Below are 26,290 nucleotides of genomic sequence, written 5' to 3'. Positions count from 1 at the left end.
GTGTTTAGACTTATTGGAGGAATCCCTCCATCATATTTTGTATGTATGATAGTACGGATTGCAAATTGAATATGAGCATTTTATTATGTGCAACTCAAATTGTCATTGGCTTTGACATGGCTTAAGATGATTTTTCTGCTGAACATGATGTTTAGTGTACAACAAATTCTAAATCAATTACATTTTAGTTCTGTAATTGTTTCATAACAACGTAAGCCTGATCTCAATTAGTTAACCTGTTTTGTTCAAAATTAGCTGTTTAATAAATGTAATTGCCTATGTCGAAATAGAACCTTCAGCATAGATGAGAGGGCTTAAAGTTAGCCAGAATATGATAAGATATTACAATAGTTTGACAACTACTCAGAGTTTAAAGGACAACTTTCTATAAAAAGAATTTCGTTAGTAACACCCGTTAGACAAAAGTACGTACAAATGATTTAAGTCCTGCAGAGCTCAAAATGGGTATAAATAATGCAGAAAGAAGGCAGCATTGTCGGAAGGTTGTTGAGCTGCAACAAAAGTAGATAAGTAGAAGTTACAGTTAAATAGTTGTGAACGATTGAACGATTGAAAGAAAGTATTAGGTAGAACCAAATAATCGCAGTGGGGTCAAGTATCCCTAAAGGCGAAGTCCACTACCAGTCTTCCACAAAGATCATTAGTTCATTTTATGCTATTCAAGTAGCAATGTCAATCAAGTTCTGGGCCAGCTCTGTGACAGACAGGTTCGCCGCAACAGGCTATCTTCTTTATTTATCTAGTTGTATCTATAGGGAGAAAGATGGCATGCCAATTACCAGTTGGGCAAAGACAAAACCTACGAATATATCTATGGATATCTGGTTTTAATGTAATGACTTCATGATGTATAGGAGGTCTTAGATTGGGTCTAAACATGCACTTTAGGAAGGGCATCGCTAGGTACAACTTACAGCAAAGAATGACCACCCTCCAGATGATCCAAGATTAATGCACAGACCCACATTCCTGTACATTAACATCTCTCTGTGTTCTTTGTCAAAATGCATGGTGCAGCGATTTGAGTGCTCACTGCTTACATGTATGTGACTTGCGAGTCATGAATGTGATTCCAAGACAGGCAAGATCGGTCTTATCTCGTGCTGAGGTGGATGTGTAGTAATATATGTTATTATTAGTGTCACGAAATGTCACTTTTGTATCAATAGGCACCATATATGAACCGGCTATTATTATTTATTCCACTCTGACTTACCCATGTCAGGCAGAATCCATTGCCACCATAAAAATTCCAAACAATACTTTTATGATTTCTAAATACAGAAATTCATAGTACATTCTCCCAATACTTTTTTAAAGCTAATGCCCCCTGCAACTTTGTACTATAACAGTCCTCTTTTCCAAAGGGACAGTCTGTTTTTAAGGGTCAGGCGCGAAAGCGCTCTGTCCCTGTTGTAATCTCTCTGTGGGCTTTTAACCACGCCCATGTCATGCCCGTCACTTTTTAGGTTCGAGCACTCAAGATCTCTGTCCCTGTTGTAATCTCTCTGTGGGCTTTTAACCACACCCATGTCACACCCGTCACGTTCATTAGTTTGTGGGCTTGCCTTTTTAAATTTGCTTGATTTCATTAGTGAAAGGCATGCATACTTCATACCTTTTCCTGTATTAAACCTCCTCGAGGGAACTGGCCAACTACTGGAAACATATGAGGCTCCATGTTTTCAGCATGATTTCTGGACTACTTTTTGTTTTAATTTCCTACACAGTGCGATCTTGCTGGATTTTAGACAGCGTGATCGCGCTCGTTTAAAAAAAATAATAATAGTTTGTAAATTTCCCCCATCCCCATTCACACATACACCCACCCTCCCCTTGAGATGTCCGGCGGCTGCTGCTGCACATTTGCATTGCCACTTGTCCTCTAGTTTACAAGGCTAATAGCTCTAACTCAAGCAAATGCGACGCCTGCTGCATTGCAAATGCCTATTTTAAGAAATGCATGGAATGCAGTTTTCAAGATCTAGAAAACTTCAAGTGTGACACGACAAGAGAGTGGATTTCTATAGATGGGGGAAGATAAGTTTAGGTATTGTTGGCCTTCCTTAGTCTCACTCGAGCAGCAATACATATTGTGAACAAAGAAGGGCAAGTGATTTCACTCGGGGAATTCACAAGTGTATGTGTGCGGCAGAGTGAAAGAAATAAGGGCACCTCGCTATTGGGAGCTCAGATGAACGAGCACTCTTCAGCAGTCATGTTTGTTTACTGTGAGCACTGGAGGTATGCCCTGTATCCGGAATATTTAAGGGGCTTGAATCAAAGAGGATGTTGCATTGTCTCATGTTTCCGGGCATTGGATTTTCATTCTGTTGAAAGTAGAGACTAAAGAATCGCAAAAAATGAAATAAATAAAACGAATAGTTTGATGTATGGGGGGTGGGTATCTTTTGGTAAGTAAATTGCTGGGCTTCCATTTTGTTTATTGCTATCCCTTTACCATAACTCTCGTTTTAATGCATATCACTTGAAATTGCTATCTACGTGCAGGATACTGTGTTGCTGCATGATGCAAACTGATTTACAAAAAGAATATAGGTGCTTTGAAGTTAAAAGGTCGCCACATTTTATACTATGCAAAAAACATATCTAAACATACAGAAACGTACCTGGTCACTAATACTAAACACCACAAGACATGACTCAATTCATTTTTCACAGACAGTTAAGTTTGTGTTCGGTAATTAAGTCGGGCACTTTGCTAGACCTCTAGTCTTTTTCCAGTTTTGTAGTACTAAGCAAAGAATCGATTCTGAATATTGGCACACTTAAGTCCCTACTACCGTAATACAGAGGAAAACAGAGATGATTTGTCAAACCGTGTGCAATTGCTTCAGATCAAATACATAGATGCTTGGCTGTCCTTGTGTTGTACACTAAAAAGTGCCACATAGATCTTTAGTGTACTACCACTGATGAGATGTTAAAGCACTTTGCAGATTGGTAGCTAGCGACTCTGTTGAATGTGCACAACATGAGAGATTTTGACATGTATATATATATGGAATTACAGTTCGTTATGCTGTTTGACACACAGTTATTCTCTCTGTAGACAATCTATTGTGCAATTTGTTATATATGGAAATTACAAAGGTGCCATTTAAATATGCACATTTTTTGTACTCATTGTTGAATATGGCAGGGACATCTTAAGGAAACTGGGATCCCTAGGCCAAACGTCTTTCGGGGGCCCATGTTCCGAACAGCTTTGACTTTATGATCCAATTTCACCTGTTTTATGCCCTCTTTGACCAGGTCACTGACAGTGCACACTTTCCTCCAAAATCGACCTGATATTCAAAGATGGTGATGTGTTTTCAATATTGTATAACAGCAGCAACTAACTAATATTACTGCAAATAATCTCTGTGACATCCTTCAATTTCTCGTAAGCAAGGTTTTGTTGCGATATAAAAGAAAAAGTTATTAATGTTTGTTACGGGACGGGACGCAAACTCAACATTTCTCTGCTAAATGTCTGTAATAGACCCTCCCACATCACCTACATTAAAAATAAATTAAAGGAAAATCGTATTTAAAACAATCTGTTTAAGAGTTATTCAAGGTCATCAGGGCAAGACTCTGCAGAACAGAGCAGGGCTATCAGTGCCCAAACTCCCCCCACCCAAGAAAGGCGCAGGTCCTGGAGAGCCCACTTTTGTCCATGCCTTAAAGTCTCTGAAATATGGTTGTTATAAAACAGTCATGTAAAGAGAGACCTGTCAGTTTTGTCAAATCTTTTTTTTTAGCCATGGTGTACAATAGGAGGGCTGAAGTTTAAAAAAAAAATAATCCCAATGCTGCGGTCAATGCTGGCCTCATCATAACGTTTTTTTTAAATAACCTTCACCCAAGAAACACTGCTGCCACGCTTCCAGTACTATAGTGCAACATTTAGGTCATTTTGCATAAATTAAAGTTCAAGCAGGCACAGAAAAGATAGCAACCTGTTTATGTGAACCTGTTGTAACAGTTATACTAGTTTGCAAGTTTATCCTGACCTCTTTCCAAAACCCAGGATGAATACTAATTTACAATATCCACGTTTTGGAGAAAGAGCCAAATAAGCCCAAACCTATTGCATTTGTAAATGTTTGTTTTTAAATACTTACGTTTTTTAATAAGCACAGAATTAGACATACCTCAATATGGTAACAAAGCCTGTTCAGTATGTTCACAAGTATACCAGATCCATCACAGTTGTAATTAATATGCACATGGAATATCGCAAGTGAACAGAATTTATCTATATCAAACTTCGAGCAATTTAAGGGAGCAAGAAATCAAACCGACGGTACAGTTTGTTATCTAATTGAGATACGTGTAGATCTTTATTAGGTTATCAGGAGATGTTGAGTCAGAGCAGGCTTGTCTGCAATTTAGTAAAAGATAGCACAACTGTAAAGGATAAGGTACTGGCTTCTATTAAAGTAAAAGAACAAACTTGTTTTTGCAAGAGTTTTGCAAAGGTATTGGTATATTGCTTAACAAGGAGAGTCAGGCTTTACTAGTTATTTGTTTGCTTCTAAGACTTCTGTTTTGTATTAGTTCAGCTTGCGAACTGTCCATGATGGCCTAGTTGTATCAGTTCGTAGAGCTGCATGCTGTCTGAATACATTTGAAAACTCATCTGGTGCTGTTTGAGCAACTTAACTGCACAGCATGTGGATATTGAGTAATGAAAACAATATTATAGCTCTTTTCCTCTCCACCATTCCAGTAATCATGTGAAGGAAGTCTTATGTTCTCCAATATAATATGTTGCAAAAGGATCTAAGAAGAAGAGTGCTGCCAGAGTGCTGGTGTAAAAAGGGTTCCAGAGATACTCTCTACAACCCAGTTTAACTTCTTTCCATTTATCATTATTGTATTTCAGCTATCACAGGGGTGCTATTGTGAGGGGCGGGGCAAAGGGAGATGGAAGAGTTCTGCGTATTCAAATATACTTGCAGTTTTATGACTTAAGAACATTTTGTTTGTTTACATTAGGTTAGAGAAAAGACTGTTGATGGACAGCTATTGATGTCCTAATTTAGAACATCTTGCCCTGTAAATGTAGTTATCCTGTGATGGTAATATGTGGCACATCCCCTTAAGGAACCATGCCCATGGAGGCCCACATGGCAGAAGCACCTTGATTTAGCTCTGGACCCGGTGCCCTCAAATTTCATACAGCCCACCCTTATACATCTGCATCCTCTGTGCCTCGGTAGTGTAAAAGGGTGAGGGGGCTCTAGCACAAACTGATGTGGCCCCCTAGGCCAGGGACACGGCAGGGGTGGAGGCCCAGCTCACACGTCCTTGTGGCCAGAGCTTCCTGGCTTCTTGGGGTCCTGAGATGCAGCATAGTCACCTCAGTCTCGAGACCCGCATACCTCCCTTGGCCTCTTGGGGGTTATTTGGCCTTTGATGGGTGGCACGAGAGACAGACCCTTTCTCCTTTTTAGGTCGAATGTGCAAGCAATCTGACCTGTTGTAATCTATCTGTGGGCTTTTAACCACGCCCATCGCACGCCCATCACTATCACTGGTTCGTGGGCTTGCCTTTCAAAAATCTTGTGTTATCATTCGTAAATGCTTTACGTTTGTCCTTCCTTGAGGTGGTTTGGTTACTGCCTTGGACATCGGCCTGTTACATGGATAATTGCAGGATTGCCAATACGTTTGACTGTGAGCAAACTTCTGTCTCCTTTTGTCTCTGCTTTGCGCTCATGCTCATGGCGGCCATGCCACTTTGGATCAGCTCACTTATGTCAACTGTTTTACTTTTCATTTTCAATTTAAGTGGACAATAAAAGTCCAGTTAGGAATTTACAACATTAACAGTTTTCACTGGAGCAAACACGAGACCCATTGAATTGCAAATGCTTGTCCTATTTCCTACTTTTGTCAGCATAATATATATGTATTCAATAACAGTTGATGCAATGACACTCCAGGGCCAGAGGCTTTCTTCCATACAGCATGGGGGTTCCACCTTTAGTGTCACACAACAAAATGGAGTTGATCCTGCCCTTGTGTACCGTGATATATTACTTTTATTACCTTTATGTCCAGTCATCCAAACTGTGGTGCGAAAAAACATTGAAACCCACAGTTCCAGCACAGCCTCTCTCTTTTGATAATCTGGGAGTGCTCTTGTCTCCGTTGGATCTTACTACTTCTGAAGGGCAAACTCATCTGCCCGACCAATGAGCATGTAACTTTCAGCTACTGTGCATGGTCTTACATTCCAGAGCCCTGGTTGTAATCATCAATATTCTATGAACATCAAACGAAATAAAGGATTGTCATTCAAATCGTTTTCAATATGAAAACAAAAACAGAGTCTTGGGGCCATATTTATACTTTTTGACGCAAAACTGCGCTAACGCAGTTTTGCGCCAAAAAAATTAGCGCCGGCTAACGCCATTCTGAAGCGCCATGCGGGCGCCGTATTTATTCCATGACGTTAGCCGGCGTTAGCCGCCGGCGCTGTCTGGTGTGCGTTAAAAAAAACGACGTACACCAGGCAGCGCCGGCGTAGGGGGAAAATGGCGTATGGGCGTCCACAAATGGTGCAAGTCAGGCTGAGGCAAAAAAATCGCCACAACCCGATTTGCGCCATTTTTTTACGACGCCCATCCCCCATTGAAATGACTCCTGTCTTAGCAAAGACAGGAGTCATGCCCCCTTGCCCAATGGCCATGCCCAGGGGACTCCTGTCCCCTGGGCATGGTCATTGGGCATAGTGGCATGTAGGGGGGCACAAATCAGGCCCCCCTACGCCACCAAAAAAAAAAAAAAAATACTTACCTGGACTTACCTTAATGTCCCTGGGGTGGGTCCCTCCATCCTTGGGTGTCCTCCTGGGGTGGGCAAGGGTGGCAGGGGGTGTCCCTGGGGGCAGGGGAGGGCACCTCTGGGCTCATTCTGAGCCCACAGGTCCCTTAACGCCTGCCCTGACCCAGGCGCTAAAATCCGGCGCTAATGCGGGTTTTTTAGACCCTCCCACTCCCGGCCGTCATTTTTGCCCGGGAGTATAAATACGACGCATATGCATCAGAGTCATTTTTTAAGACGGGAACGCCTACCTTGCATATCATTAACGCAAGGAAGGTGTTCACGCAAAAAAATGACGCTAACTCCATGAACTTTGGCGCTAGATGCATCTAACGCCAAAGTATAAATATGGAGTTCGTTTTGCGTCGAATTTGCGTCGAAAAAAAATGACGCAAATTCGGCGCAAACGGAGTATAAATATGCCCCTTGGTATCTTCCCCCTCTGATTGTGGCAGGGCTCCAAGATACTGATCTTCACAAGTCTTGCAACTTTATCCACATTTTCGACTTCCTATTATAATTGGACTACTGAAGTTACTGAACAGTCTTTAAAAGGCTCATATGATTGCATATCATCCCATAGAGAGGGAGCCTGGGTTTTCAAGGTTGCTATTTTCTGATCAGTTCGCTTTTGACTATACGTCGGCTCAGCCTTACCCTTTGGCGTCCCCAGAGAGCCCTCCATCAACTGGAGGTTGTGATCAATGATTTCTGTTTTAGAGTTCCAACCTTTTTAGCAGGCCATTGAGCAGGAATGTACTTTAGAATAAAGTGATCTTATGAGGACTTAAAGTTGACTAGATGCTGCTGCACTGTAGTATACCATTGAGAAAAAAATCATTTTTTTGCGTCCATTTGTTTTTTATCCTTTTAGAGATATGGCACAGTCACAAGATTCCGCACAACTGGCATGGGGACCCCCCCAGCACGCAGATAAATTTGTAAGCTAAGGCCTTAGTCATGCAGTGGGGTAAGATATCGGATCTTTCAGGAAAGAAGCCTCACACAGACAACTAATCTGGACCACACAAGTACCTCCATTGCAACAATGGTGTATGAATGACAACTAGACCCCACGTGCCACTGAATGTACCACAGGATGTATTATATCCATTCCCTGTGCACAGGTTAGGTCTGAGAAAAGAATGTATCATCTTAGGCACTTCCTGGCAATTTAAAGATGGAGGGCTGCCCAATGACATAGCACCTGTTATCGTAAATATTGGTTACAGTAGTGAGATCAGATGCCTTGGAAATCAACAGATATTCAAGGATGATGGTGGAAGGAACGTCTTGGAAAGCACTCTCCATTAGCAACAGAGAGTCAAGCACACAATGCTCTATCCGCAAAGGGCCTCTCTGCCCACGGTTGTCACTTCCAGTGCCAGAAACGTTGGTGCTCCATGGAAAGACATTGAAAGAGGAGATTATGTTTACTAGCTTATGACTAAATCTATGTCTAAGGGAAGCATACGCTTGTGGGTTTAGTAGCAGATTGTGGGCCTAATTACAACTTTGGCAGGGGGGATTACTCTGTCCCAAAGGTGATGGATATCCCACCCGCCGAATTACGAGTCCATTATATCCTATGGAACTCATAATACGGTGGGCAATCCCCTACGCCAAAGTCGTAATCAGACCCTGCATCTGTTTAGTCTTCCTCCTTTTTTTTTGCCCCAAAACTGCAATAGTGAGCTCATCATTTGATTCCAAAACACTTTTTCCTGAACATGTATTCAGGGGATATTTCTATTCGTTTAAATTTTCTCCCAAGGTCTAGTGCAAGAACAGGCCTTTAAAGAGTTGTTAATTGAGTGTTTCCTTTCTTGCTCATCCTACTATCATCCATTACAGTTCATATTTGCAAGATATTAGGTTATTAGTTGTGCAGGAGGTGAGGCCTGCTAAAGTAATAGATTCATAGTTTCCCCTTTCTGGGAACCAAGCACCCAATTACAGCACTGTCTCAAGGTAGCAAAATGGACAGGAAAAAGGGAGACTCAGGGGAGGTGGTGTGGGCTGGTAATCGCCATTCGCAAGCATGTGATAATAAGACTCAATAAATGATTGTCCAGTTAGTGCTTTTTCTACTAAATGCTACACATAAATTTACAATACATTTACAAATATATACAATTCAGTCAGATGGAATTACATTTGGTAACATTCTAAAATCATTTTTGTCCTCTAATGGGTCATGACCCCCTAAAATCACAATACCCTCCATCCATTCCAGATTGAACATCACAACATAAGGGGTTGTCATTTAAAAACAATACAGGCCTATTGGCTCTGTTAAGAAGTCATTACAACAATAATATAAGGCTTATGTATTGTCTTTGTCAAGAGTCACTACATTAAAAGAGCAATAATCCAAGTGTTTATTACCCACCATTATATCACTGTAATCATTAACCATGTTCATATGCAGTCATTAGTGTCAATAAAGCATTGTGATGTGGGTGAATACCGCTACTATCAGTTTACTATCAGTTTACTATCAGTAAAGCATTTAAATGAACATAACATGTGTCTCAGTCTTTCTTATAAACGTTTAGGCCACATAAACTGCAGCCATAGGCCCCTGCACTCCCGGGCTTTAGGACAAAAATTACAGCCTTAGGCAAAATAATGAAAAAGTCTCCTCATGTCATGCATCCTTTGACCTGGGAGACATAGGGTTAATTTTTTATTGAATCTTGGGGGAGGAGCTACTTCACCTCCTGCAGTCCCCACCATCCTTGAAATGTACATTGATGGTACCCATACTCTCCTGGAGCCACCACAATCAGAGACAAACATCTCTTTAAAATTCCAAATCCTGGGTGTCCGTGCCCGTTGGACTTGCAGGTGTAGGTGGCTACGAGGGCAACTAAGGGAGCACACTCCCTGCTGACCCAGCCAGCTACCCAATTGGTCAGCACTTACCGGTTGGCAGTTCGTGAGCTGGCATCCTTATTCTCTCTGTCTGCTCATGCTGGCAGGGTACATGGATTGAGGGAACCACCCATCTAACCATGACATGGGCAGAGAGAGCTAGCCCACCACCAGTAAGGGGGGGGGGTGAAACAATATTCTGTGTCACTCTTTCTTCTTTTGTGACCCAGGGATGGGATCCCAGGCCTCAATACAATTCGCGTTGGCTCCCAGGTAGATGGGGCCCTCGAGGACAAAGATTGGAGCAGGGAGGGGACATCATACACACCCCCTTTCCAAGAATATTTCATAAGTCAAAGATGAGCTGACCCATAGGCCCTTGCCCATTCTGGGAGTATTTTATGAAAAATGTGATAGAGATCCACACTCTCTGTTTTCTCAGTAGAGGGTTAAAGGTCACAATATTTAAAGATTAATATCTGTGGCCTGTTGTGTCACTTTTGACAATGTTGGGTTCATGTGCTCATGTTTCTTGTGGATGTTGGAGGCTGGCCCTGTATGTAGTGTACAAAATCAAGTACACTATGCTGAGGTTCCGGGCAACCACACGTTGGTTTCCAGAGGTAAAAATTTGACCATCGAATACTCCAATTTTTAAGGTAGCTGGTCTAGCAGTTAGGCTAATTCTGGAGATGTGCTTAGTATTTGCGGTACTCACAAATCCAATTATGCACCGCACACACTCAATGAATAACTCAAGACCAGATTTTATAAAAATACTTCAGACTTTTGTATACATTTTAAAGCCAAGAAGTTTAGAATATGTTAAGTACCTTTCAAGTTATGAATTTTTTTGAAGTTTTATCAAAGTTAGACTTTCTGTGCGTAATTACACTCCATTGGAATCAATGCACAGTCACTGTAAAAAAAATTGTAAAAATCACACAGTTGAGTTACCAGTCTCTTCTCTTGCAGGGTGGCCATAGTGGTCGGTGGGCACACTGTGCCGGATGGAGAGTCTCGGGCGGCTCCTGGTTCTGATGGGAGCAGCGTTGGAGAGGATCTTGGCAAAGGCACAGAGCAACCTGGTGGGACACTTGGAAAAGGAGCTGGATTGCGGATTTAAAGATGGTGCCTTGGGGTCCTCTTGGGCTATCAGGCTTGCAAGGGTTTGGGACCTGGGCACACAGCACATCCTGCGATGCAAGGCCCAGGGGGGTCAGGTGCAGGGGGTTTTTGAGGTCTTGGATGCTGTGCGCAATGGAGCCTAGTGGAGCTGAAAGTGAGTCTCTTTGAGGGTGGCTTACAGGACATCGGGGCACTTTGGTTGGAGGTCCAGGATGCTCCTGAGGTCCCTTGACAGAGGCTTCCCCTTGATCATTTTTCAGCTCTGGGGGGGGCTGATGTTCTGCTTTTCCAACGTCAGCTGAGCAGTACCCAGTGTATTGGTGTAATTTCAGCACTAAGGGATGCAGTGTCACCAAACGTGGCACAGTTGTGGGTCACGTCCGGGTGGTCGGCGGTGTGTCATCAGGTCTAGTTGCGATGTCCGGTTGCGGAGGTATCGGCCAGTCAGTGTAGTGACCCTCACTGGTTTGCTGGTCCTTTGCAGGTTTCTTGAGTTTCTTGAGTGGTGCCTCCACTCAGGAGGGAGATTTAGGCTATGCGCAAAGCCTGGAGGTCCTCTTGGGCTTTTGTGGTCAGTCCAGTGGTCAGCTCCTCTGCAGTGGCGATGGTTGGGACTCTGGTCTTGGAGCCTCTTCTGTGCAGCAGGTCCAGTGTTCTCATCTTGTCGGGTTCTTTAGTGCTAGAGGAGCCCACTAAATACTGAATCTGGTGGGCATTTTAGGGGGGACCTGGTAGTGTCCAATGGGACACTTACCTTCAGGTGGCTACACCCACTACAGGGACCACTTCCTGTGGGAAGGGTCACTTCCCTAAACATCCCTGGCTGCTTTACTCCATTCCAACATGGAGAAAAATGAAATAGAGGGTCCACTTCGCATACAAGCCCTTAGGGGTGGTGCATGCTCAGTGAGGCCACTCCCCTTACCCTTTGTCTGGTTTCCCGTCCCTGCTCCCACCAAAAGTGGGGGTTTGCAAAGCACAAAGCCATCTGCTGCTAGCAGCAGGCCTGGGGACTGGAGTTTCAAGGGCAGTAGCCCTTTGAAGCTCACTCCATGGTGTTGCACATTCCTGAGGGGGCGGGGGGGTGTTAGCTCCTCCACCCAGGAAGGGCATTGTCTTACAAAGCAGAGAGCCATGGCTCTCCCCCAGGTTTGTATATTGGCCGTCTGGAGTGGCAGGCTGGATGGAACCAGTCAGAAACTATGCCAGTTAGGATTAGCTTTCGCAGGGGGAAGCTCTAACATGACCTCTGGGTACATTTAGGGTTATATCCAACACTGGTACCAGTTTGGATTTAATATTGATAACAAACAACCCAGAGTGCAGAGTGGCCATCATGTAGCTAGGGAACCCCTGTTTGACCAGTGTCCAGTACATGTACTTAAAATGGCTGCTCTGTTCACTCACTATGTGTAGAGTTTAGCAAGGACACAGTGGAGGTATATTGCTCAAGCAGTTATGCCTTCACATATAGTATAGTGCACCCTACCTTAGGGCTGTAAGGCCTGCCAGAGGGGTGACTTGCCCATAACTTATACAGTGTAGAGTGGACAGGGCACACAGAGGGTGTGCCAAGTCGAGTTTGTATTTTAGGTTTGCACCAGGGCACTCAGCCTACTATGGTGGTGCTTGGTGCATCTGGGTGCAGGGCCCTTGAGGGTGGCACAATCAGTGCTGATGCCCTCAGGGGTCTACTCTTAATATCTCATGCCCTTGTACTGGGGTACCCATTTACCAGGGACTGATAGTGATATTTAAGAGTGTATCTAATTGTGCTAAGCATCACAACAGATTTAGGGAAAGAGCTCTGGCCCAGGGGACCTGGTTTGCAGGGGCCCTGGGCACTACCAGCTTCTAGAACACATCAACATCAGGCAAAACGTGAGGGCTAACCAAGCAAAAAGAGGCCTCCTCTCACACTGGTGATGGGCTCAAGCTACCTGATGCCATTTCAGCAGGCTTCCTGGTCCCAATAAAGGGTGCACTCTGCAGGGTGCTGATTTCACTGGCTCCATGTGCCAGTTTCCTCCTTAGCCTGACTCCTGGTGCTCCCGACTTCCTACTGGGCACAGAATTCCAGGTCTTCCCTCAGCTGGTCCTCTAGAGGGTTTCAGGGGCCCATCCTAACTGGCCCTGGAGAAACTCACTAGTCCTGAGATCTATTGCAGAGTCCTCAGTCCATCAGGAGCTTGTCCTTCCAGCTGTTCATAGTGTCGCCACTGTTGCAGTCCAGGTCCAAGTCTGGCTCACCTTCATGCTCTCGGGATGCCACTTTTGTATACAGTTTAGCTTATGTGTGGGGGCACCCCTTTGTCTAGCCCAGAGAACAGTTCACACCCATTCTCCCTTCTTCCCTGGGTTTAGATCCAGCATGGCTAGTGAAACAAAAGGCTGATGCCACGTCTTTTTGTCTGTGTTGGGTAAATCCCCTTTGAAGTGTAATCAGGGCAGGGCCCAACTCCTCTCCAGCTATACTATCAGGAAGACCTACTCACCTCTACACTCAAGCCCATTTGTGTGCTGTCTTGCTCCTATATGCAATTCCCAGTTGGAGAGCTATCACCAGCCCAGGCAGCTTGGAACTCCCAAAACCTTTAGGCAGAAAAATGCCAACTTTTGAAAAGTGCCATTTCTAAAAAAAAAAAAAAAAAAAACAACCACACCATTAAAGAGGACATCAAATTACACTTCAAAAGAATGTTATAATTATTTTTCTAGCTGTTAGCAATTACAATTTAGCATTTAATGTAATAATGTAGCCCAATGATTCCCTAGGGCACCAGCAAGCCTTGCAACAGTAACAATTATTTTTGGTGAAAATTCACTGTGAGGACATGTTCAACAGTAATTTTAACATGCACTACTTAAAAATGTTTGCACCCTGCCTTTATGGGAAATAAGGTATACGTGTAGGTGACTTATTAAAGTTTTAAAGGTTTAGACTTGTCAAAAGGTAGGTCAAATGTGCATTTTAAAACTCTGCAGACTATGCTTTCTCACATGCAACCTCCATCCTTGTGCACACATGTTCACGTATAACCAGCCCAGTTCCCCTACCTCTAGATGTATGGCAGTGGCCTTATCTTAAATAGTGGACATTAGCAGTAAGCATTCAAAGTCCAATTTATAATGAAATTACTGGGAGAGAGACTCAGGTAGACTCACCTACAATAAAGGTCCAAAACCGGGTGATTAGGAAGCAAACATTCTGGGCCTACTATCTGGGCAGAACCCATTTGCAACAATATAATTTCTATATCCTTTTCTTCCTGTCAGCCTATTATGTCATCTATTTGTGTGACTTTTTCCTGACTGTGGGTCTCTCTTTCCACCAAGATCCCTTCAACAAGGTAATGGTGTGTTTTAATGCATTTACCCCTGTATGTGTCACTTGTCCTCGATGCTTGTTATATTGTTGTATTTGACCCTGCTGGATGCATTTCCAATTCTTATGCAATCTTTAAACTTAAACGTGGCCTCTATTCTCGTCCAACCACATGTCCTCCTTCTTACCAGTCTTATCCACACTCCGCCCTGCTAGAGAAATTGTGAGCACCTTTTATGTAACCTGTGAGATTCCACTCCACAGGCACCCTTAAACTTTCTGGTGTTTCTTTTATTTCTTTTCTTTCACAGACGTTGCACATTTTGTTGGCTTGGTGCACTCTGATGCCATTAGTTGTCACAAATTCAATTACATGTTCTAAATGTGTTTGTAGTAAAAGGCTATCCATAGCCATGTTTCCTTGCATAAAATAAATTATGAATTGTTTTGACCCTTCTAACATTCAATTTGTTAAATTAACTCTGCACTATTAAGGTTTTAAGTTAGTCTTAAAACCTAAGCCTGAAAATGTTGGTAAAACAGTGTAGAATCAATTGAATTATTTAGAAACCATGAGCCCGATGTACGACCTTTTTTTATGTGACTCACAATTTGCGATCTATTTGTGAATTGCAAACTGTGAGTTGCAAAACAAAGTGTACAACAGTGTGAACCACACTGTTTGCGATTCCCAAATGGTTGTGTTAGAAATTGGGTCTTTGGTTGGCAGTCAGGTTACCCCCTGTCCAAGCATGAACCCTCACTCTAGTCAGAGTAAGCCACAGACAATCCAAATTATCCTGTGCCCACCCTCTGGTAGCTTGGGACTGAGCAGTCAGGCTTAACTTAGAGGGCAATGTGTAAAGTATTTGGGCAATAAATCATACAATAACACCATATAGCACCACAGAAATACACCACACAGGGGGTCATTCTGACCCTGGCGGTCAATCAATGACCGCGGGAGCACCGCCAACAGGCTGGCGGTGCTCCCAAGGGCATTCTGACCGCGGCGGTATGGCCGCGGTCAGAAACGGAAAACCGGCGGTCTCCCGCCGGTTTTCCGCTGCCCTGAGGAATCCTCCATGGCAGCACAGCTTGCTGCGCCGCCATGGGGATTCCGACCCCCTCACCGCCATCCTGTTCCTGGCGGTTTTGACCGCCAGGAACAGGATGGCGGTGAGGGGTGTCGTGGGGCCCCTGTAACAGGGCCCCTAAAAGATTTTCAGTGTCTGCCATGCAGACACTGATAATCGCGACGGGTGCTACTGCACCCGTCGCACCCTTCCCACTCCGCCGGCTCCATTCGGAGCCGGCTTCCTCGTGGGAAGGGGTTTCCCGCTGGGCTGGCGGGCGGCCTTCTGGCGGTCACCCGCCAGCCCAGCGGGAAACACAGAATAACCGCGGCGGTCTTCTGACCGCGTAGCGGTATTCTGTTGGGGGAACTTTGGCGGGCGGCCTCCGCCGCCCGCCAAAGTTAGAATCACCCCCACAGTGTTATAAAAAATATATAATATTTATCTGATAAGAGGCAGGTCAAAACAATTAAAACGCAATAAGTATATGTTGAGATATCACTGCAAAAAGTGATATAAAGTGTCTTAAGTCTTTTAAAGCAAACAAAGTCTCCTTCAAGCACAAAGTACCTGGTTCATGTGAAAAATCTCTGCAAAGAACCGCAGAGGAGTAGATGCGTGGAAACAAAGGGGTGTGCATCAATTTCTTGGGCCACACACAGCAATGCGTTGTTTAGTTTTCACGCAGGGACAGCTGTGCATTGATTTCGGTCATGGATCCTCTTTGGGTTGCGGGTTTTCAGACGTCCCGGGGACGATGCATGGACTTCCTACGCTGGCAGGTGAAAGTCACAGAAGCTGCGTTGGTTCAGTGGGCGTTGCGTCGAATTTTCCACTGCACGGCAGGCACTGCGTTGATTCCTCTCTGAAAGTCCGGCTGCATCGTTCCGGTTTGGCTGTGCGTCGTTACGGTGGGTCGTGCGTCCAATTTCCAGTCACTATGCTGGCGCTGCATCGATCTTCTCGATGCGATGTGAGGCTGTGTCATTCCGGTTCGGTGTGCGATGAAATTGATACCGCGGTGCAGGCTGTGCGTCGTTTCTGGCAGGCTGTTCGTTGAATTTGCCACACAAGGAGTACTTCTTGTAGAGATTAAGGGGGTCATTACAACCCTGGCGGACGGTGTTAAAGCGGCGGTAAGACCGCCAACAGGATGGCGGTCTTTTTTTTAGTATTATGACCCTGGCGTTACTGCCATGGTCATCCGCCGCTTCCCCATTCCGCCCGCCAGGGCGGAGATGACTGCTGGGCTGGAGACCTGGGTCTCCAGCCCGGCAGGCGTGACAATACCCCGCCGGTATTGTGACCCGGCTTACCGCCGTGGATATCCAGCGGTAGGAACCGCCATGAAATCCATGGCGGTAAGCACTATCAGTGCCAGGGAATTCCTACCCTGGCACACAGGATTGAACTGAAAGGGTACCTGGTGCACTTCTTAGTCACTCTTTGAAGCCACCCCCACTTCAAAGGCACAATTTAGTATAAAACAGGGCCTCTGCCCTACCTCATCAGACACTTGCTGGAGAAGAAACCTGAACCAGAAACTACATCCTGCCAAGAAGAACTGCCTGGCTGCTCAAAGGACTCACCTGTCTGCTTTCTACAAATGACTGCTGCCTTGCTGTTGGCCTGCTGCCTTGCTGAACTCTTGTCTGGCTGTAAAAGTGCTCTCCAAGGGCTTGGATAGAGCTTGCCTCCTGTTCCCTGAAGTCTCAGGACCAAAAAGACTTCTCTTTTTCATTTGGACTCTCCGTGCGCCGAAAATTTTGATGCACAGCTTGCTCTGCGGTGAGAAAATCGCCGCACACCGACGCTGCTCGACGCAACGCCTACGGGGTGGCCGGAACTTTGACTCACGGCCTCGCATGGACAACGCCGCCCGACTTCCAGAGGGGAAATCGACGCGACGCCTGCTGTGAGAAAGAAAGTTCCACGCACAGCCTCGCGGAACGATGCGCAGCCGGAAAACCAGCCGAAGAATCCACGCACAGACCCTGGGACATCTGGTAATCCCGCGATCCATAGAAGGAGACGGTCCGCGCGCCGGAAAACGATGCACGTCTTCCCCGAGTAAAAAATAACAACGCAAGTCTGTGTGTGAAGGGGCGCAACTGACGCAAACACCATTTTTCCTCCCGTAGAACGACGCACGTCTCCCCGTGTGAAAAATAACGACGCAAGTCAGTGTGTGAAGGGGCGTAACCGACGCACACACCATTTTTCTACGCATCTCCTCTTCTGCGGCCCTCTGCGGAGATTTTCCACTCCAAACCAGGTACTTTATGCTTGAAAGAGACTTTGTTTGCTTTTTAAAGACTTAAGACACTTCATATCACTTTTTAGTGATATCTTTACAAATTCATATTGCTTCTTTGATCGTTTTGACCTGCAAATACCCAGATAAATATTATATATTTTTCTAAACACTGTGTGGTGTATTTTTGTGGTGCTATATTATGTTATTATATGATTTATTGCACAAATGCTTTACACATTGCCTTCTAAGTTAAGCCTGACTGTTCGTGCCAAGCTACCAGAGGGTGGGCACAGGATAATTTGGATTGTGTGTGACTTACCCTGAGGGTTCTTGCTTGGACGGAGGGTAACCTGACTGCCAACCAAAAAACCCATTTCTAACACCCGCCTTTTGCCTACACAGCACCCTGACCTATGGGTTACCTAGGGCATACCTTAGGGGTGTCTTATATGTAGAAAAGGGGAGTTTTAGGCTTGGCAGGTACTTTTAAACGCCAAGTCGAATTGGCAGTGAAACTGCACACACAATCAGTGCTGCAGGCCTACTAGTAGCATTTAATCTACAGGCCCTACTCACATATTGTGCACTCTACCAGGAACTTATAAGTCAATTAAATAGTCAATTGGGTATGATTCAATGTTACCATGTTTAAAGGGAGACAGCATTTGCACTTTAGCATTGGTTAGCAGTGGTAAAGCGTGAAGAGTCTTAAAACCAGCAAAGCAGTATCTAAAAAGTGTAGGGAAGCAGGCACAAAGTTAGGGATGACCAGCCTAAGGCTCTCAGGTCGAACATGTTGCAAGGGACCTGCCTCATTAATATTCATGAGGCAGGTGGCAATATGAGACCCATTTGGAAATGGCCGCACCAACAGGGATGGTGGCCTGCCGGGGTCAGCAGACCACCAAGTCTGTGACTATTTTTCAAAAAAAATGTTTAATGCATCATGTTTTCTTTAAAGGAAAATGGGATGCATTTCAAAAAGAAAAATGAAAAGTTTTCTTTTCATTTTATCAGCGTGGGACCACTGCCTGCACTGAAAAAAACATTTTAGCATGCATCCACAAAGGGGAAGGGGTCATCCGGGTACCCATTCCCATTTCTGAATGGGTTAACGCCACTTTTGATTTCGTGTTAACTGAGTTTGTTTTGAAACCACATTCACCATCATAAAACAATTGTACATACCACTTTGACTCGCAATTAGGCAGGGACACCCCTGCCTAATTGCAAGTTGCAACCCCCTATTTTGCGAGTCAATAACTGCGTACCAACTCGCAAAATAGGGTTGGTACATTGTACCTGGCCATTTTTCAGTCGCAAACGGAGATTTTTGCCTTTTGTAACTGCAAAAAGGTGTTGTACATCGGGCCCCAAATTTCTAACAATGCATTACGCTGTTAAAGAATGTCTTTGCTAGGGTCTGTATTTTGAATTGTGCAGGAGATTAATGAAATGTTTTTTATGAAAGCTGTAAATAATATGTAAAGATGTGTTCTTTCTTTCCAAAGGGATATTTCAAGAACAAGAATTCGTTTTCTGCCTAACAATGGATTAGAAAATATCAAGAAATTCAGAGCCAGGTTCAGCTATTACTTAAAAAAGCTGCCTTCTCTGGATAAGTTTGCTGAGTTGATTGAAGCAAATCTTACTTACCCAAGCCATTGCTGTGCATTTGCAAACCGAAAAAGAAAGAAGTAAGTATAAACAGCTTGCTTCAACCTTCTTTTAATGTTGGTGCATTTCTGAGCATCACACATTTAAAAATAAATTCATGTATGTAATTGCAAATAATTTACGTATCAATAGACATAGATGTGGTTAATGTATGTATGAGTATATATATGTACATAAGTATATGGTATGTCAATAATGCAAGCCTAGCCAAAAGACAGCTGAGTGCTTTTCATGGTCAAATGTTATGTTATGCTAGGTCGATTTGTATGGCACGACTCATGTGAGAGTATCCAGGTGCTGAAGCAGGAATGTAAGTCAGGCGGAGCTCCTAATTGAACCGGCAGGTCTTCTGGTTCTTGTGGAAGTTAAATAGTGAGGGAGAGGTCCTAATGTGTTGGTAGAGTTCATACTAGGTCTTGGTGGCGATGTAGGAGGAGTGCCCTTCGGACTTACTTCTACAGATGCAGACGACATGTGTGAGGGCAAGTGGGGCTGAGCATAGCTGTCTGGTGGACTGGTAGAATTGAAGTCAGTCATTGAGGTTTGAAGGTCTAGTGTTTTGGAGGGCTTTGTAGGCATGTAGTTCAGTGTGGTAGGGAGTGATGTGAGCGCTTCTGGGAATGTCTAGGATGAGTCTGGAGTCTTTGAGTGAGCTGGTTGGAGATGCCAAAGTCCAGTCTGCTGGCTATGAGGGTCTGGATGGCAGTGAGTCTCATGTGCACCAGGAGCCATTTGAAATTTTTGACGAAGATTCTTAGAATGAAGAAGCAGGATGAGGTCACTGCCTTCACCTGTTTATTAATTGTGAGTTTGTCATCTAGGATGATACCAAGGTTTCTTGTGTGGTCTTTAGGGGGGTGGCGTTAATCCCAGTTTGGCTAGCATCAGGGGGAATCCTATGGGGAGCTCCTGTTTCCAAAGATGAGGATCTCCTTTTTGTCTGTGTTGCATTTTAGGTATCTGGCCACGTTGGACGTGCGGGAAGGGAAGTTGGTCCTGGTAGTGGTGCTCTCATCGCTGGGGGAGACATTGAGCTGTGTGCTGTTGGCATAGGAGACAATGTTGATGTTGTGGCCTTTTATGATGCGAGCAAGGAGTGTCATGTACACATTGAAGTAGGGCTGATTTGAGGGAGGATCTTGGGGGACTCCAAAGAAGAGCTTCTTGGTTTCAGATGTGTAAGAGCTGAGTCTGACTCGTTCTCTGTCAGAGATGAAGAAAGCAATTCATCCCAAGGTGTGTCCTTGAATTCCTGAGCAATGAAGCCTACCAATGAGGATGCTGGGAGATATTGTGTTGAAAGCCTCTGAGAGGACAACGAGGATGAGGACGGTGGCTTTCCCTATGTCTATCTTTATCAGGATGTAATCTGTTGCTGCCAAGGGGGTGGTTTCCGTTCTGTGGTTGCTGCGGAATCCTGACTGATATCCAGGAGGTGCTGCTGTTCTAGGTGGGAAGGGAGTTGCCTATTGATTTCTTTCTCCATTACTTTAGACAGGAATGCAAGGAGCAATGGGTCTGTAGCTGCAGAGTTCTTCATTGTTTGGTGAGGTTTTGTTTAGGGGAGCTGTAACCTGTGTGTTTCCAGATATCTGTAAATGTCCTACTAAGGATGCAGGTGTTGATAATGCTGGTGAGGTTGGCTCTGATCAGTGTTCTTCCCAAGTTTAAGATGTAGTGAGTACAGAGGTCAGTGGGGGCCCCATGTGGATGGTTTTCATACTCCTGGTGGTGTAGTCTGTAGTGAGGGAGCTCCAGTCTGCTAGTTGATGGGTATTCTTGGCAGAGGTAAGAAGTTGCATATGAGGTCTTCTGCAGAAGGCTGAGGTATGAATTTACTGTAGATCTTGAGTATTTTTTGATGGAAGAAGTCAGAGAGGCTGTTGCTGAGGTCCTGCGAGGGGGGAATGGTGTTGGAGACAGCCGTGGGTTGGAGAATTCTCTGACATTGTTGAAAGTTCTTTGCCAGAATTGGAACAGGATATCAGACTCAGTACCAGGTCTGGTTTAATGGATCCTTTGATCTGGTCAAGCTACCTTCTGAGCGCGGATGTGTATGTGTCTCTTGCGGTGCTGTGTTAGCTGGTTCTCTATCTTCTGTCTAGTTGCTTTAAGTGATATTTGGAGTTTCTCAGTTCTTCCATGTACCAGCAGACTTGAATTTTAGTATTTGCTTGCCGAGTTTACCTAAGGGGAGCCAGTGTGTTCACGCAGTCCGAGATCTAGATGTGGAATGAGGTTAGGTCATTCTGTAGGTCACCGGTCAGGATAGCCTGGTTGGATATTAGAGTGTGGATCCAGTTCACCTCTGCGATTTTGTTCCAGTTGGTTTGAAGTTACTGGCTGGTGCACTGATGTGGAATTGTACAACGGAGTGGTCCATCCATTTGAGTGGGGTGAGGTGGCTGAAGGTGATCTTTTTGCTGGCTGGGAAGATGGAGTTGAGTGTGTCCTGTGTTATCAGTCAGACCTGGGACGAGCTGTATGAGTCTGATGTTGTCGAGTATCTTGAGAAGTGTGATGAAGTTGGGGTCCAGTGGGTCGTCACGATGAAGGTCGAGGTTGCCAAGCAGTAAGAAGTTATTGGATTTGATGACAATGGGAGTGATGAAGTCACTGAGGAGGTTGCTGAAGTTGGTGTGTGGTCCTGGTGGATAAGTGAGCGAGAGTGTCTGTGATGCTGGTGGCATGGCTGACTTGCAGTTGGAAATGCATGTGCTCTATGAATGCGGTGGGTTCAGCCATAGAGGTGGTGCAGGTGATGGTGTCTCTGAGGATGATCAAGGGACCTTCTCCAGGCTTGTGGTGCTTGCTTCCTCTGGCAATGTTGTAGTCAGGAGGGATAGCCTAGACAATGGCATGGGTAGTTGACAGCTTGCACCAAGTTTGGAGGGAGGTGAGAGAGTCCGTTCGGCAGAATGGCAAAATGAGGGAGAAAGGAGGAGAAAACAGTCACGAGCACAGAAACGAGAATAAGTATAAAATAGGCACAAAACAGGCACAAAAGATGAAGCAGAGAACAAAACAGGCACAGAAAATGAGGCAGCGCACACAACAGGCAAAAAAGATGGGCAAAACAAGCACAATAAAAGGGAGAAGCAAGAGTGAAAGGGAGCACAGGTGAGAGTGGAAGGAAGAAAGAACGAGAGTGCAAGATGAGTCAAAGATTGAGTGAGAGCAAGAGCACAGCAGAGAACAGCAGGGAAAAGTCAAAAAGGCCAAGAGCGAGTGAGAGCAAGAAGACAGCTGTGGGAGAGGGAGAAAGAAGGAGCACAATGAGTTGGGACTTCAAGGCAGATGGCCGGGTTCCAAAAGGGCCTTAAACTGGTTGGAGGACCAGTCCAGGTAAGTGGGAGCTAGGGCCTAGGAACCTGCTTTCATGGTCAAAGACAAGCATAAAGTCAAAAAGTAAGAGGAGAGGAAGCTGGGTAGTGGATGGTTAATGCATTGCGATGTAAGAGGTAAGTCTTTAACTGTTTCCTAAATTGGAGCAAGGTTGGGCGGTCCTGATGGATACAAGGATGTTTTTCTGTATCCTGCGTGCACAGACAGAAAATGCCTTCTCTCTTATTTCTTTTATGTTTTTTAATGTTTTGATTTCAGCTTTTACGTGCATTGTGTGTGGGATTATATATGAATATTCGAGAAGTGCTTAAACTAATGTGTTATTTAGATATTTGTAGATGGCATATCTTTGTGGTAACTATTTTTGTTAGCACAGTGAAAACCACTTATATGGAATATCTGCACAATTTTAATGCACGTATGAGTTCTAGCCACTGTGTCCTGTTGGATGTGTGTTTATTGTATTTTACCGAGTGGTGTTGGAAGTGCTGTGACAAGCAAGAATAAGACTTATGTGTGATATTGGGAGTATGATATGTTTTGTTTACTGTGCTCTGTTAACATTGACAATGAATTAACACATTATCAGCAATTTGACATGAGGAAAGGGCAGGTGAGTGGGGGCTATGCACTGTTGGTGATGCCTCTGTTGCAGTAGTTAGACACAAGCAAGTTAAAGGTCTTTAAATGCCACATATCCTCTAGTATTTAATGAGGTCCCCAATTGATAAATATATCTCAAACTGGAGTCAAGAAGGTGTAGTGGCTCAGTGATGCTATGAAGAACCACAACTTGCTGGAGATTCAAGACCCCATCCCTTAGTATTTGAGGGGGAAAATTGGAAGGGGTTGGACAAATAGCTCAGAGTGAACACAATGAAGAAGTACTTCTAGTGAAGAAGTTAAGTACTCATTAGGAGGATATGATAAGGGGCGGGTCATTTGTGAAATGGGGACTTTATAAGATAAACAAGTAGTTTTCCATTTCTAGACATAGCAAAGATGTGAGTGTTGTAGTAATAACTCTCTTCAAACATGATCTCCCAGTCTGTGCTAAATTAAGAAAAGGGCCATTAACTCTACCACCTACATTTGTAATGCACTACCCCTGATATTGTCCTAGTTGTAATACCACAAAAAGAATTACATACCATAATGGAGTAATTTTCTTAAAACACAACAAAGCACCTTGTATATGTACAGTCATATCTTTTTAAGCAATAATCAAACCAGTGCAATAACAATATTTACAATGCCATCAAACCACTCTGATGATGCTCAAGCTGCCACACAGGAAGGATTATTGGTCTGACAACATTATCAGCACATCTGTAGCACCATACTCCAGATTTTATGGTCCCTTTCTCTTCAATAAGAACTTGGATTATTATTTTGGGTGGATCAATACCCACCTCAACAAATAACTACAGCCCTTGTTAAAGTAGAGCCTCAGAGTCACTGAATTAGCCTAAACTTAATCCCCTGATTCCCTGATACCGTGGCACAGAGCATACAGGCTTAATTTAGGGTACTGTGCAGTGCATTTATGCAGCACCCAAACAGTAATAAAGTTGAAATGCAAAACAATAAAAATCCCAACGCGAGTTAGAAAGTATAGTAAACTTTAAGAATGGAAATGACAAAAATCCAATAAGAGGAAGCAGCGACATGAATTTTTAAAGATTTAGGTAAGAATAGTGATAAGAAGCATACCTTGCCAATGATAGTCAGTGGTCACAGTAGACGGTACCTAGGCACAGTTTGACACTGACTGCAATTCAGTACTGGTCGGATACATCAATCGGGTCTGTCCTGCTCAATGATTTTAAGTTTTAAATGTAGTCCTTTAAGTCCACTTCACTAAAAGAGTACACTTCTAAAGCACCCAGGATCTCAGAGGAGACATTTAGAGACTCAGCTCACAGGTTGTCAGGCATAAGCCTAACAAGAGGGTCCAGTCCAGGTCTAGTTACCACTGGCCAGCTGGGCAGTTGCATGAAAATGACTCTGGTAGCCTGCTGTGTCCCTATTGCTTTAACAGGATGCCTGCCTTATGAACCATGAAGTCCACTTCTTTGTCCCAGGTACAAGATAGAGTAGGGTCAGTCCTTTAGGCCTCTTTGAGTGCTGCAGAAAGCAGGTTCAGTGCTCTGCTGATTTTCCTCAGATCCAGGAATGTTTTGAAAAGGGTACCGGAGGTGCCACATTTTTGCCTGTTGTTAACTAGCAGGTGGGAATGACTACTGGACATGCCCTAACCAACAGGATAAAGGTTCCCAGGCTCACCCTACCCTCTTTGGCCATTTTCAAGATTGGCAGGAGTCTTCAGCCACACTACACTCGGGCTCTGAGGGCTGGGGTGTATGTTGGGAGTAGATTATGGTAATCATAGTGTCCTTTCACATCTAGCACCAAAATCCAGTTTTGGGCAGTCACTATAACCCCAATAAAACCATAGACAGAAGTCTGATAAAACAAAACAGGGTATGCATCAACAAGACATTGGATAAACATGAATAGTTTTGGCATCCTATTTCCCTGCCTTTTTAGTGTGTCCCAGTATAGTATGTAAACCGCAGCATATCTGTCAAGCAGGATTTGACACTCCAGCAGGATTTTATACTGTAATGTCAAAAGAGGCCCACTTTGAATGGAGCCTTCCTGGCTGGGGAATAAACGATTGGCCGGGCCCAGGTATCAGTTAGCATTTGCTTTTGACAGTGTTAGGTAAATCCATTTCCTCAACCTCATCCTGTCAAGTAAACAGCAACATCTCCCCATTATCAGACGTTTGTTCTCTGATCTGGGACTAGTTTCTACACCTCTTCAAATGGTCATTGCTGGCTTGCAGAAGTGGGAGAGAAAATGTAAATGTATCCTCCAGGAAATTCAGGTAGGGAAAAGGTAAGGTTCTAAAAGTTACTTTTTTTTTATTAATTCAAAATCCATCTTTAGCATTGAATTTGATTTTGAATAACTATTAAAAGTAGTTAAAAATAATTAAAGTAAAAATAGTTGTTTACTTGTTTTTCTAGCTAGTTCCATTCCTGAGGTATAGTATTAAGATTTTTAATATGTACTCTGGTTTTCTGCTTAGGACCACTAGTCCTGCTACGATGAAAACTAGCTTTTGGGTGCCAGTCACTGTAAGGATATATTATCATTAAAATTGATACATATCCTACTTTTAATACAAAGGCTCTCATTATGAGTTTGGCAGATGGGAAAACCTGTCCGTCAAACTCTCGACAGGGTGGCCTCCGCCATAGTGGTGACCACCCCACTGGACCTCTTACGAGTTTCCCGCTAGGCCGGCGGGGGGAAACTTTGGTTTCCGCCCACCGGTCTAGTGGGAAACAGGTTACAGCATTGTCGGGATCACTGATTCTGGCAGTGCTGACGAAACTCTAGCTTCTGACTACTAGGGTCTTTATGTGGCAGTCATACTGCCACAGCAGCAGCAGTTCTGATGGGCACTGTGGGGCTGGTGGTCTGAAGATCATCAGCCTCGTAATGACACTCTACGGGTCTTTTCTTGTGGGAGCCAAGTCCTGTATACAGGTAGTTTAATATTATCTAACAGGGGTTTATTTTGACAGGTTGAATTACAGTTTTTGCACTGCTGCAGTCAGGCTACACTGGTAGTCCTGAAGCCATGTTTACACTGCCACTGTAATGGCTGGCATAATGCTTGCGGCTTTTAACTTCCAGGCCTTGGGTACACCTTATGCCATATGCTAG

General features: G+C 44.3%; 1 protein-coding gene across 1 annotated transcript in view; it reads left to right on the top strand.

Annotated features, from left to right (window-relative positions):
• The window catches only part of FSHR (follicle stimulating hormone receptor), a 1,893,748-nt gene that overhangs the window by 1,861,643 nt on the left and 5,815 nt on the right, over positions 1-26,290 (top strand). The window contains exon 9 of the mRNA XM_069236717.1: positions 19,039-19,224. Within this exon, the coding sequence (XP_069092818.1) occupies positions 19,039-19,224 (186 nt within the window). The remainder of the gene's footprint in view (positions 1-19,038; positions 19,225-26,290) is intronic.

This window comes from Pleurodeles waltl, chromosome 5 (genome assembly GCF_031143425.1).
Source record: "Pleurodeles waltl isolate 20211129_DDA chromosome 5, aPleWal1.hap1.20221129, whole genome shotgun sequence".
Lineage (NCBI taxonomy): Eukaryota > Metazoa > Chordata > Amphibia > Caudata > Salamandridae > Pleurodeles > Pleurodeles waltl.
Note: the sequence above shows the minus strand (reverse complement) of the source record. Positions and strands in the feature narration are given on the sequence as shown.